Source organism: Triticum urartu, chromosome 2 (genome assembly GCF_003073215.2).
Source record: "Triticum urartu cultivar G1812 chromosome 2, Tu2.1, whole genome shotgun sequence".
NCBI lineage: Eukaryota > Viridiplantae > Streptophyta > Magnoliopsida > Poales > Poaceae > Triticum > Triticum urartu.
This window is the reverse complement of record NC_053023.1, coordinates 742,958,034-742,972,277: the sequence shown is the minus strand read 5'-3', so window position 1 is coordinate 742,972,277 and position 14,244 is coordinate 742,958,034. Positions and strand designations below refer to the sequence as shown.

The window sequence follows — 14,244 nt, the reverse complement described above, 5'->3', positions numbered from 1 at the left end:
GCGACGCATACAACGTGGAATGGCCAATGCAGCCGGCTAGCCTGACCGCTGGACGTTAGTTGGTTCGTTCATCACCCAACCCAACCAAAGCAATCGAAATTTATTGTCGCAGGAGCAGCTCATCGTGAGACGATTGTATTTGTGTATGAGCAAAACCCTTGCCGTCTGCTCGTACGCACACAGCCACACACACACACCGTGCTCTGCCGCCCGTGTTGTTTACTTTCCTTGCCCTTGTGAGTTGTGACACATCAGATCAGACCAGGTTGCTCCTCTTGGATCAACACTGGCTTGCAAGGCAAGTTTCTCTTTCAGAAAAGGAACTTGCAAGGCGGTACTGGTTCACTTTCCCGGCCGCTGACTACTGATAAGAACTAGTGTTGCCTTTTGGGCAAAGCAACACGTACGCACGCCGCGAGCTTGTCAAAGCCGAGGCAGATTCATATTGGAATCTCTAGAAATGCTTATATTTAGAAACGAAGGAAGTAGTATCTATATCTTTCAAACATGATCACTGGTCAGTGGTCTCCAGTGGAAGACAGATGATGCATCCTACGCAGGAGCAAAACCAGATGGTGAGCCATTATTCCCTCGAAAGAAACCGGCATCTCTACTTGTGTTTTATTCAGTTTTGGTGCAAATATACCACTTGTAGTTTTGGCGAGCATTATTCAGAGTTCAGACCAAATCCTTATAAAAAAGAGGTATTCAAACCGATACTGTTCAAAACAACCAACCATCCGTCTCAAAATTCTTGTCTCAGATTTGTCTAAATACAGATGTATCAAGTCACGTTTTAATTTAGATATATCCGTATCTAAAAAAATCTAAGACAAAATTTTTGGGACGGAGGAAATACTATACAGCTTGTGGTGCTCTCTAGCTAAGTTAAGTACGCCGCTAAATATGCCACGCTCAAACACAACACAATCAATGCCACCTCGCTTTGTCCATGGTCATACATTTCTGAATAACTCCAAATGGCTTTTGTGGGTAACATGATTATGGAAATACTAATGGGTCAACGTTCGCTGGGAGGGAGGTCCCAGCGAACGACCTTAAAGCCGTTGGATGGTGATCAAACAATGGCATATATAATAAATCCACATCACTGGCATTTTTTTCATAAACATGAAAATATCGGTTTGTGAGAGAAAACACGTCCGGACCGCACCATGAACCGATACAGGACCATGTTACATGCCTTTCGTGATGTGGATAGCGCAGTCCAAACGCATGCGAGAGGTTTATGAATCGGCGTTAAAGATGCCCTTATCCGGTCAAGAAAGATGGCGAAAAATCACCCATAACCAAATAAACCCTTGACACGACCACGCAAACTGGAGACACCGATCACGCGGTGGGGTCGAGGGCAAGCATGTTTGTTTAACCAAATGTTTGTTTTAGACTGGGGCTGTCTAATCCACTTCTTGGCCGAACCCAACCAAAAGCCTGAAAAGAACACCTTAACCAAATGCTTTATTACAAATCTGGAAAGAACACCTGCTCCTCCAGCAGACCAGCTGCGTGGAGACCTGATCGACGATACATACGTTCGTCGAGATGCGCGCGGAACGATGGCAGCATGGCCTACCCAGCTTTCCACGGGCGGAGCAGATCGGACATGTTCTTGGCGACAGGCGGCAAATTTTCGTATTTTGATCCTTTTTTGAAATCTATTTGAGATTTGATCCTAGTTTGAAATTCTTTCGAGATCTGACCCTTTTGCTACTGTCAGAGTCCATGACGGTCTAACAACCTACTGTCAGGGACTTTGACGGTAGAAAACACCGCTACCGCCAACCGGACTGGCGGTAGCCTACACAACCCTACCGCCAAGGTGCTTGACGGTAGGTATGAGCACGCACTGTGTTTAATACTTAGGAGGTTTTTGGCGGTAGGACATGCAACCCTACCACCAGGGACCTTGGCGGTACGCTGTTATACCCTACCGCCATGGTCCCTAGCGGTAGCAAAAGGGTCAGATCTCGCAAAAATTTTAAACTAGGATCAAATCTTGAATAGGTTTCAAAAAAGGTTAAAACACGAAATTTAGCCGTGACAGGCCCTTCCGCATGGCATGCACGGTGGGCACGTGCTCGAGCTAGCTGCTGTTTTCAGATTGTCCCTCAGATATAGAGTAGTTTTAGAAAACGGAGAGAGAGAGATACTCTGCTCTTTTCGCCGGTTCGAAGCAGAGTACTATGCTTCGTTGTGTACTCCAGTCAGTCCACTCAGTTCTTCGGCGAACCCAACAGAAATTTCGCGCTTGCCGAAGCCATTTACAACTACCCGTCGTCGCCCACCCGTGGCTCACCCGCTCCTCCTCCAGGTCCAGCCAGCTGTGTGGAGGCCGACGATAAAATTCATCGAGACACGCACGGAACGATGGCGTGCCGTGCAATTTGCTTGGTGCCAACCCAACAGCGTGGCCTAGCTAGCTAGCTAGCTTTCCACGAGGAAACACACAGGTCGGTGAGATATCGCTCGGGCGAATGGCGCGGTGGAGACGAAAGGGATAAGCCATGAAAAGTCGGCATCATCCGTTTGAGAAGAAAAAAGTTCGGCATCGGCACTCGGCGGCCTTGGCAATGCTGGTGTGCTCACGGCACGTGTTTCAGCTGCGGCTGTATCCTGGATCAGCTGGGTGGAATTTGCAGATACGTCCTGGAGTAGCAATCCATCTCTGCCAGACACGATGATCTGGGTGGAAGACACATGATCCGTTCGACGGCACTAGCAAACCCAGATGATAATCCATTTTTCCATCGAAAGATACCGGCATCTCTACTTCCGTTTTGTTCAGTTGTTGTTCGCTCTCATGGCGAGCATTGTTCAGAGTTCACACCGAATCCTTTTTTAGAAGAGGTAGTCAGACCGAAGCTGTCTAAAACAACCAACTCGCTGTGTAGTTAGAGCATCTACAACAGCATTAGGCAGATCCGATCCCTCAAACACCCACGGACGCACCATCAGTCACCCCTCAAAGAACGCATTCTACATCTGGATATCTCAAATTAGAAATTCCAAATCCATATTATTACAAGCAACATAAAACCTAACTTACGTGGAGCTCGTCCGGTTCCGCTCCCTGCTCGCCCAGCTCCGCCTTGGCCATGTCCGGCTGCGCTCCTCAGAGTGTTGGCCCGGCTGCCGTCAAGGTAAGGTAGGGCATGGGACACGAGCTGGCTCACGGGACTCAAGGCCCCGCCGTCTTCCGTGCCCTAATCTTTTTTGCTGGAGACCAGAACCCGAACGGTGCCGGTGGACGTCAGATCGATGATGGGTCTGTCCTGGGACGAGCCGCCGACGTCCACCACAATGCGGTTGCGGCGCCCAGACTGATGCGCCATGCGGGGCGCCGGAAAATGCGACTCCGCCTCACCGACGTCTGCCGCTGCGAGGGCTGCCGCCGCATCCCGCGCCCGGTGCCTTGCACGACGTGCATGTCGTGCCATGGCCTCGTCCACAATATCGGCGCACCACCGGAGGGGTTGCACGTCCGCCAGCGCGTTCAGACACCAGACGGACTGCACGGCCTCCGGCAAGGCAGCTACATCCGGCCTTGCGCCGGATCCATGCCCTATTTGGGCGGACGCAATGGATTCCCGACGGATGGAGTCTGAGCGCAGCCGTCCACGGGCCTCCTCCGGGCGCGGCGGAGCGCAAGCAGGACGACCATCTCCTCCTCGGGGCCGCGCGGGATGAGCTCAGGATCGACGGATCTGGAGGTGAAGGACTCGAATCCGCTTCTCGCCATGCTGGAGAAGGCCGGAAGGAGCCAGAGACGAGCTTGGTGGCAGAGGGGGAGAGGAGGGGAGGGGAGTGAAGTGACTAGGGTTTGGTCTGGCAAGTAGATGGGGATGATTTTATGTGGTTTTGGGCGTGCCAGCTGAGCCCGGGCGCCCTATATCCGCCCCATATTTGGGCTGGATATGGAGGGTGCCTATCAGCCCGGCCGTTTGTGGGGAGGCGTTCGAGGGGGCGTTTGGGTAAAAAAAATCGAGACCGGACAGTGACCGGACGGCCGCCCAGGCATATGTGTCAGATTTAAGAGGTCCGATTGTAAATGCTTTTATACAGCTTATGGAGCTCTCTAGCTAAGTTAAGTACGGCACTAAATATGTCATGTCAACGTCACCTCGCCTCATCGATGGTCATACATTTCCCAATAACTCCGAACGGCTTTGTTGAGTACTAACAAGATTATGGGAATACTAATGGATGAACGTTCCCTGGGAGGGAGTTCCCACCAAACGACGGTAAAACCGTTAGATTGTGATCAAATGATGACATTTTTTGAAACAAACAATACACTAGGTCACTTACATTTTTTTCTTCCTAAATATAACATTTTTTCTTTCCATACGTGGCAATTTTTGTTATTCCGGCATGGCAACGTTCCAACTTTATCCCAACGCATGTTCGCCAAATAAACGGGCCCTAATAAGATTATCAAAGAGAGGCCCTTGTTGTGATAGGACATACTGCACATTAATGCATTCTACATGTATTACAAAATGTGAAGAGCTCCTGCCATCCAACCAATCTTTTCTTTACGAACAACAAGTCCTTAAAAAGCCGGCACATGAAAAATCTTGACTTTCACCCGCACGAAAAAGGAAAATATTGGCTTTTAGGTATGATGTGTGCGTGGTTTCCAAATGAGCCTACTTTTCTCGAAACAGGCTTTCGCCCCGCTTTATAGATAAAACAACTGTCCATACAACAAGTATCCAAAATTCTAACCCATAACAACGGCTCGGACAATAGCACAGTAATGCCCAAAGGAAATATAAAAGAAATAAAAAAAGCCACCTAGTGACTGCTGCCTAGCGGCCCTATGGGGACGACATTCGACACGCTGTAGTCAGGAGCGCATCCATCATGAGTCGAGCCAATCCCGATCACGCTGCTTTGAGAGCGGGTGCCAGTGCTGTAGAAAAATAAGGAATTTGAAGAAGTCAGACGTTTGTCTCGGGATGACTTTCTCAAGCACCATCTTATTACGCGTCGTCCAAAGAGTCCAAGACATCGCCGCAAAAATGAGCCAAAAAAAAGCGAGGGTGTCGAGACTGTTGTGTGCCACGGATCCGGAGAAAGTCTGCGAGGTTCAGGGCCTCCCAGTCAGGCCCAAGCGCCTCCCGAACCCAACTAGGGGTCCAACCAAAATGAGCCTACTTCGACACCCCTAAAGCCCCCCTCCCATTCCCGGCCATGCAAAATAAAAAATAAAACACAATTCTTTGGTGGACCTAACCGCCCACATGTTTTAAACCACTTATATATCTTGCTCTCAATCCCACTAGTCAGGCTTAGTTATAGCATATATGCAGATTGAGATTTACAGTGTAGCCTGTTAGTTTCGGTCTAGGTCTTGCATTATTGGATTGGATTGCTAGTGCGTGTTCATCTCCTACGTCACACCTGACCTTTCGTCAACTCGCCCCAGGCCTCTTCATGAGACACGTTAACTAGTCTATAAGCTTCTTCTCTCTCTCCCTCTCCCTCTCGCCGTCCTCGAGTTTCTTTTTGTTATAAAATGAGCCTGGCTGTTAAAAATTCATTGGCACCGTCATCATCACAATCAGAATAAACAGCCCCTGTCGTCCTGGAATAGGACTAGGTCTCGGGACACAAATGCTTTTGCGCAGAGGCTGAGAGACACCCGAAAACACACTTCTTTTCTCATCAAAGATAACTGAGAATTACCCAATAAAAAAGACAATTGAGAATTAAAAGAAAGAAAGAAAGAAAACACAGTTAGAGCACGGCAGCTGCGCTCTCGGGTGCCACGGCGTGCACGGTACGGTACACCACGGCAGTTGAGTAGGCGGCCATCGGGTCCAACCCAGCGAGGCAGCCCGCGCCCGGCGGCCAAAGCAACGCAACGCACGCGCGCGGCGACAGTTCCTCCCTGTGCCGCCGCCCGGTGGTCTCCTCACTTTCCTTTGTCCGTCCGCTCTCTTTCCCAATCATTCCCCTTCGCCTTCGCCTTCCCCTCTCGCCATCGCTTCCTCCGCCAGCCCAGCCCAGCCACCCCGCCCTCCATCCACCTGCTCCTCTCCTCTCCTCTGTGCGCACCCAACCCACGGCCCCGGGATCGGACCCCCGCCCCCAGATCCGCTCCGCGCATCCGACCTAGCTCTACCCTTGCTCCGCTCTTCGGCCGGGGAGCACCAGGAGCGGGCGAGGGCGAGGGGATGGAGGGCCTGGCGCAGCGCGCGGCGCTGCTGCGGGACTCGCTCGGGAAGAGCCAGGCGGCCACCGACGCCGTCGTCTCCATCCTCGGCTCCTTCGACAGCCGCCTCTCCGCGCTCGACGCCGCCATGCGCCCCATCCAGCTCCGCACCCACGCCGTCCGCACCGCCCACGAGAACATCGACCGCACCCTCCGCTCCGCCGACGTCATACTCACCCAGTTCGACCGCACAAGAGAGGTACTGTCTCTCCCCCCAACGATCCAGCCCCCTCCCCTCCCCTCCCCTCCCCTCCCTGCCCGTCCCGCCCCCCGCGCGCTCTCGGATCCCCATTGCATTGCGTTGCTGCTGGAACCGTGGCCGGCAGGCGATCGAGTGTGGGCAAAGTTTTGTGTTTGGTGGCGTGATCACTCCATTCTACTAGTACATCTCAAGCTGTTGAGTGCAAGCAAGCTTAGTGTCAGTTACCCAATTATAGCTTTTTGTACTTGGAATTGTCGATTTTCCTTCTCATGAGAAATTCCATGTCATTAGGCTTGAGGAAAACTTGGTTGTTTTTGCTGTGATCAGTCCATTCTGTTGTGCCACATCTCAGTGTGTCCAGTGCAAGCTTAACTAGTGTCAGTTAGTAACCAGTAAGCTTCTGCGTCGAATGGAGGTAAATTTAGTGTGCCCACCGGTATTTAGTTCAAAGATGAGCTAAATACCAGTGACCACTAAGTTTACACCTACTCCAAGTCTCCAGGTGGAGACTATACCTTTTGGTACCTTAAATCGTTCGACGTGGTTCTTCATGGTTCCGTAAGGGAGTCTCCTGAAAAATTAGCTACTCTTAGTATCTCTTTGCTGATATAATGTTATCTGTATGTAACGCACGTGCAGGCAGAGCGCGAAATACAAAAAGGTCCTAATGAGAACCTCCAGGGTTTCCTCGACGCGGTCGACCGGCTGCGCAGCATCGAGCGCTTCTTCAGCTCCAATAGGAGCTACAGCAGCAGCGACCGGGTGCTCAGCCACGTGAACGGCCTCCTCTCCAAGGCCCTGGTGAAGATGGAAGGTGAATTCCAGAACCAGTTGACTCAGCGCAGGTCCGTGTCTCATCATCCATTTAAATTGCTATTTTTGTCTCGACGTTGTCTAACTCTTGCATGGTGCGCGCACCCTCTTAAATAAATGGTCCAGCAAACCGATGGAGCCTGACCGTCTTTTCGACTGCCTTCCGAGTACGCTTCGGCCATCAGCCGAGTCTCGGTCTGAAGGTGGGAAACACCCGCCAGGTGGCGCACAATCTGATAACCATGAAACCGCGGAGGCTGCCGTATACAAGCCTCCTGCACTTATTGAGCCCAAGTTTGTTCCTTTGCTTGCTAAATTGGCACAGCAGCTGGTCCAAGCTGGATGCCAACAGCAATGTGCAGAAATATACAGGTAAGCGGAGCTAGACTGGTTATAATTCTCCTTTCTCGTTCATGCGAATAAGTACAATAGAAAACTTTCCGCGTGATTGTGCGACGCGAAATGAAGCTCTACCTTTAGATATACTTTGGGTAAGGAAATAAACTGGGTAAATTCAATAGTTCACACAATAATAAATCATCACATAATGAATGCTGCTAATATGATATAGTCTTGCTTTTGGATTCAAGCGGTCAACAGAAATTTCAGAGGCAGCTGATAGTTCTAAGTTGTTTTAGACCATTTATAGAAACAAAATAATTATGAAAGGTTTGGGGTGATATAATGTTTTGGGGACAGGCAGCGTTTATATGCATGTCTATAGTTACACAGATATGTCTGGCATTGATCGTAAGAAACTTCCTGATACGACAGTCATGGATAGGTATAAGGATGAATCCTTCCAAATTGGATAAGATAATTCTTACTATCTTTCTTTCTCTCAATTGAACAAGTAATTGGAAAATAAAACAGGAAGTACAAAAATGAGTAATAAACCCCAGTATATATTTCTACGATTCAATTCAACATTTTGTTCATTCGGGTTTGGTTGTGTCAGAGTTCTTATGGCGGCGTTGAGCGAGCATTGTGCCTATGTTTAGTGCAATGACAGGTTAAGCGATGCCTAGGCGCGCTTAAGCGTTTTGTACGAACGTCTTACAGACAGGAACAAGGGCACCCAAAAAAACAATTTTCAAAGCATGTATTAAGCCTAAAATCACAAGCATGTTGGGGGAGGAGAGATGAGGGGGAGCTAGATGTCAGGGAAGGGGAAGAAAGCTGACAGCGGCGAGGTCGGGGAAGCCACCATGCTCCAGCCTAGACGAGGAGGAGCCCGAGATTGGGGAAGAGGGGGAAGGACTGGTGGCGAGGTCGGGGAAGGGGAGCTCAAGGTCCAGCGGCGGGAAGATGGGTAGTGAGATCGGGGGAGAAAGCCCCACATCTGGCGGCACAAGGTCGCCTTGCTCTCCTCTGTTTCTCCCACCCTGCTCTCCTTTGTCTAACCCTAGGTGTCCGAGCGCTTTTTTCAACGTTTACCCCAAAAGTGAAGCGGTAGGCCTGCGCTCAGCAGCGCTCCGCTAGGGGTACGCTCAATTTTCACTGCTTATAGTTGGAATTAGCTTTGCGTTCGATGAACTGCATTTATCATTTTATCCTTTATTAAGTGGTTCCAGTGAGAGTTATCAACTTTAACATAAAAAGGAAAATAGGTAATAGCATCTTTTTAATGACGAAATATTCTTGGCTTTCATGTTACCTTCAATGCTCAGGCACTTTACATCTCTAAATACTGAATTAGCCCCTCACAATTCATTAATATGTATTGTAAATCCTTGCCCCTGTAGACAAAAAAAAACAGATATAATGTCGTGTTAAAGAACACAGAAATTACCACAGCAAAATAAGATTTCAGCAATAGAACACTAGAAAGTTGCTTCTCCATTTCAGTCATTTTACTTGCTGAAACATATTCTCCTTTTATATGCAGCGAAGCTCGTGCTTCAGCTTTAGAGTCGAGTTTGAAGAACTTGGGTGTTGAGAAACTGAGTAAAGATGAAGTGCAGAAAATGCCTTGGGAGATTTTGGAGTCTAAAATAGGGAACTGGATTCATTTCATGCGAATTGCTGTAAGGATCTTTCTCAAACCCTACTAAATAGCACTATAGCTTGCGTTTGTTGACACATTCTGCTTGAAACAGGTGAAACTTCTTTTCGCTGGGGAACGCCAGCTCTGTGACCAAGTTTTTGAATGTAGCCAATCTTTAAGGGATAAGTGCTTTTCTGCAATAACCAAGAACAGTTTGGCTACTCTACTCAGCTTTGGTGAGGCAATTGCTATGAGTAAAAGATCACCGGAGAAATTGTTTGTTCTGCTAGACATGTATGAGATAATGTGTGAACTTCAAACAGAGGTATATTTTTATTCAGACCATGCTTGTTTCACTGGCTAACGAGTGCACTTGTGTGCATAATGATAACAGCGGATGCCAAATATACAATTCATCTGTTTGCAGTTGACACAAATGCTTATTCCCTTGTGCCACCTTGAAAAGATTTCCTGCACTAACTGCCTTAACAGTTTGATTTGCTTTGGCTGGAGACATTTGAGCAATCATTGAATGTCGCATATGGTTACGGAAAAACAACAATTTCCGTCTGCAACTATTCAAATACTTATGATAGTACTCATGTGTTACACTTTGATACCATACTTCTATCATTGAAGTGTTGGGCCATTTGTATTTGAGTATACCTTTTATGCATAAAATATGTTTTTCACCATGGCTTTGTTGTTCAGACTTTGATATCCATTTTAACTTGACAAATCTTGTAGGAAGATTGTAGACTTGTAGTGTAAATTCAATGTGAATTTATTCTTATATATAGCGGTAAGCATGGAAGTAACTAAAAGATTCATCTTTCAATTGACTGTAGATTGACACCATCTTTGTTGGAGAATCATGCTCTCAAATGCGTGACTCTGCACTCAGTCTGACAAAATGTTTAGCACAAACTGCACAGAAGACTTTCAGTGATTTCGAAGAAGCTGTCGAGAAGGATGCAACAAAGAATATTCATACTGATGGAACAGTTCATCCTTTGACAAGCTATGTGATTAACTATGTTAAATTTTTATTTGAGTAAGTGTCTAATCACCTGCACTTTGTTTTTGGCAATTGCATAGGTGTATGGTCATACTTTCATGTGTTCTTTCTAAAGTTTATCCACTGGGTTATGTTGATATTTGTGTTATGCACCTCGCTGCTGTTAGATTTGGACCTTTTCTGTAGCTTTCTACTTCACCAAAAAAAAAGCAGACTTCCATTTTTACAGCTGTTTCAGTAATCAGAACAGATAGATCTACTTGTAGTTGTAGGTGAAACTTCATCTATTCCAGTCTTGTAAAGGTAGTGTTGAGACACTTCCAGTATTTCAGCTACTATCTCTGTTTCTAAATGTAAGACGTCTTGGCAGTTTAAATTGAACTGCCAAAACGTCTTATATTTAGGAACAGAGGGTGTATTATTTAATGCCCTTCCAGGCTGTGTTGGTTCTAGTAGTAGTAACTCCCTATCCATGTTATCTTTCAACATGTCACTTCTTGCTTCAGCTTCACAAAATAAAGGAACAACAGTAAGTAAATAATGACCTCAATCTGCTACTCTTGGTGCAGCTATCAATCAACTCTGAAACAGCTCTTCCAGGAATTCAAAAGGGAAGATGGATCAGGTTCTGAGCTGGCATCTGTGACCATGAGTATTATGCAAGCTTTACAAAATAATTTGGATGCAAAAGCAAAACAATACAAGGATCCTGCATTGATGCACATCTTTTTGATGAATAACATTCATTATATTGTTAAATCTGTCCGCAGGTATGCTCTTTATGAAGTACAAGTAAAAGTCATAATGAGTTTGTAAGAGTGTGAGTTTAGTCTAATGCTCTCTTTCCTTTCTTGCAGATCAGAAGCCAAGGATTTATTGGGCGATGACTGGATTCAAAGACATCGAAGGATTGTACAGCAAAATGCAAACCAATATAGAAGGGTTGCTTGGTCAAAGGTTCGTTGGCCAGAAATCTTCGATTAGAACTCATTGTGCCTATTTCTCTTGCATTTTGATGCCATCTTGTTGAAGCCTTTTCAGCCTCGTAAAAAAATGTTCTCACTAAGAACTGTGAGTCCAAACTAACACTTGAAAATCTTATATCTATGTAGCTACTGTCTCTGAATATATAGGAGGAATCCAGAGATAATTAATGGCCTTAAACATACTAATAGTAATGCACTTCATAGCATGGAAAATCCAATTGACTTATTTGTTTTGCCGAGCCTTATTCTTTGTTGCTGAGGTATGATCGTGGTTAGGATTGTTGATTGATGTATATGTTCAGAAGGAAATTTTTGTGGCTTGAGTGTATCACTAGCTTTGGTCACCACTTTACCTGTTAGCATGTAAAAGACGATAATACTGCTTAGAAACTGAAAGTACATTTGGAAGAAATTGTAAAAGTGTAGGTAGTAAATATTTATGCGCACTGCCTTATTTTAGTTTGTTCCAATGTTGTAGGTGTTGCAATGCCTCTCGGGTCAAGGTTTGACTTCATCAGGAGGTAGTGGTCAAGTAGGAAGCGAAGGTGGCAATAGCAGTGGAGCTTCAAGAACAGCTGTGAAAGAGAGGTTGGCACATATGCCCTGAATATTTCAGCCTACTTTACTGTCTCTATGGTCTATTATTCCATACTGACATATTGTTTTCCCCCATGATGGTATCAGATTCAGGTCTTTCAATCTGCAATTTGAAGAGATTTATCAAAAGCAGTGTGGCTGGTCTGTTCCAGATTCAGAGTTGCGTGAGTCATTGAGACTGGCAGTTGCAGAAATTCTGTTACCCGCGTACAGATCCTTCCAAAAACGCTTCGGGTATTTTTCTTGGCACACATTGACACCTCATGCTCATAAACAGTGAATTTCAATGCGTCGACCCGAACCCGAGGTGTACATGCTTTTTGTTCTGAACCCTGGTGGCAGTATCTTAAATCTAGCCTTGTGCCACATTTTCTATATGGTATCTACTAACGTTAAAAATATATTCATTTACATCAGCATTAGAATAAACACAGTTAATCCATTTATTCCTATACCCTGTTGCACTTGCCACCTGGCAGCCATTTAGCTTATTTATTATCCTTTTTTTTGTGTGTGTGTTGATTAGACATTTAGACCTGAATCCCGAACATGCAGGTTAGGCTAGCTTATATTTGTTTGTGGTGAAAATTAACAACACATCATTTTTTGAGGGTTGGCTCATCACTATTTTCCGACCGACATGTTTAATCTCGTGAAATAACCTTCTTTTGGTGTTACTTGTTTACGAACATAGATGTTCGTTTCTCAAGATTTCTTTCAAAAACTGTTCTGTCTCAAGGTTGTAGCTCCTAGCTTCTAGTTCATCTGTATTGTGTATGCGTATAAAATCTCTTTGTCGAATTGCAGGCCTCTCATCGAGAACAGCAAAGCGCCTGGGAAGTACGTCAAGCACACGCCCGAGCAGCTTGAGCTGTTCCTGGGCAACCTATTCGAGGGGAAACAAGAACGTCCTTGATAGCCGCGTCGCTGCCCGCCGCGCTCTGTGTGGGTGCGACGATATTGCTGTAAATTAGACCCCTGGTTTGTCCATGTGACTGACTCCAACTGCATCGGCCCTTGCCTCGGTGCATGGTCTTTTGTACAGAGTGTAAGGTCTAGCTGTATGTCTTGCCTTGCTTATCAGAGTAGTAGGTGGTTTCGATGTGCTGAGATTCTTTTTGTTCTTTTGGGGGGGATTGGAATGCTGAAATTCTTGTTAGCATGTTCGGTACTGGTGGTGTGCAGCAGTCCAGCGTCGACGTAGTTCGTCGGTGTTTCCCTGTTCGGCCTTGTAGTTCTGCGTAGTGGTAATAAAGTTGACCAGAGTGATCAGATCAGTGGCTCGGTTATGGATTGTTGTATTATAGTTGACCGCAGTGATGAGTTTGAGCTATTGTGCATTTGCTCTGGTCTCCTTGTGACTTCTGGTCTTCGAAACTTTCTTCCAGGACTGGTTCAGAGGAATTGCTTTCTTTTGTCTACTTGAACAAGCCATGTTAGGATCCTTGTGGTGGAAGCAATCCTGATGGTTATGTCAGGGTGTTTCATGTGAAATTTACACATGTGCCACTATTATTTATTGGAGGCAATTTCAAACTCGTAATTACATGGATATGGATGGCATGTTCTTATTTAGGGAAAGCCGGCAACTTTATTCATTGGATAATTTTTTTTATATGTTTGCTAATTGCTCTAAAGTATAATCAGCCCTTCTATGTTGAGAAGTTGCTTCCTAGTGGCAAGAAGGCGTGGGTGCTGAACTCCTTCCTTGACATCATGTATCGCATCTTTCATAACTCCTTTCCACACATTGGTGATAAGGACAAGGTGCATGCCCATCTTGTGGATATGATGCTCATTTGTGAGGAGGTCCGCCACTCTCAGTCGCAACCACTTGATGTCTCATATATCATGTGGTGCGAGCTTCGGTTTGCGATGTTCACCCGTAAGGTACCCATCTATGGACCTTACTTGTTTTCTATTGATCTTGGGAGAAGCTCTATCCCGATGACGAGTTTCTTGCCTTTGCCCGGATTCGTCATGAGCCTATCAAGCTCCGTGTCAAGCCCCAGTGGGCCAACACTACTACCCGTGCCGAGTCAGCGGCTGCTCAGATGGATGTGGATGCAGATGAGATTGAGGAGGAGGACGCTGATGAGGACTGCTTTGCTGGCTACTCGCTTTCATCTTCTGAGCCCTCTTGGGCTAAGAAGCTGAAGAACAAGATGAAGGCTCTGTTCTACATGCAGGCCAAGGAGCAGTACCGGTCTCATGTTGCTCAGAAGGAGAGTCGACGCCGCGACAAGCAGATCTTGAGGACGTTTGGCGAGCAGATATCCATCGGGTCTGAGAGGGTCATCACGTCAGAGGCAGCTTGCGAAGTAGGGCTACCAGTGGACTGATTCTGAGCAGGACAAGGAGGAGACCGTCCCTGCTGCCAAGTCTGACGAGGAGCGTGCG

The 14,244-nt window shown here is 46.6% G+C and overlaps 1 protein-coding gene across 1 annotated transcript; it reads left to right on the top strand.

Moving 5' to 3' along the window:
- Positions 1-5,909: 5,909 nt before the first annotated feature.
- On the top strand, positions 5,910-13,184 carry LOC125540407 (exocyst complex component EXO70A1-like). Its single transcript, XM_048704019.1, has 11 exons — positions 5,910-6,440; positions 7,083-7,288; positions 7,383-7,628; positions 9,145-9,283; positions 9,356-9,568; positions 10,092-10,297; positions 10,831-11,031; positions 11,119-11,218; positions 11,726-11,835; positions 11,932-12,078; positions 12,652-13,184. The coding sequence occupies exons 1-11, from the start codon at positions 6,204-6,206 to the stop codon at positions 12,758-12,760; spliced, it is 1,914 nt and encodes a 637-aa protein (XP_048559976.1). The 5' UTR covers positions 5,910-6,203; the 3' UTR covers positions 12,761-13,184.
- The last annotated feature ends 1,060 nt before the right edge of the window (positions 13,185-14,244 follow it).

Bases quoted from the DNA above. Each gene is read 5' to 3' on its own strand.
- LOC125540407 (XM_048704019.1), top strand. From the start codon at position 6,204: ATGGAGGGCCTGGCGCAGCGCGCGGCGCTGCTGCGGGACTCGCTCGGG. The intron at 9,284-9,355 runs GTAAGGATCTTT...TGCTTGAAACAG, and splicing joins TTCATTTCATGCGAATTGCT to GTGAAACTTCTTTTCGCTGG. The intron at 11,219-11,725 runs GTTCGTTGGCCA...CCAATGTTGTAG, and splicing joins GAAGGGTTGCTTGGTCAAAG to GTGTTGCAATGCCTCTCGGG.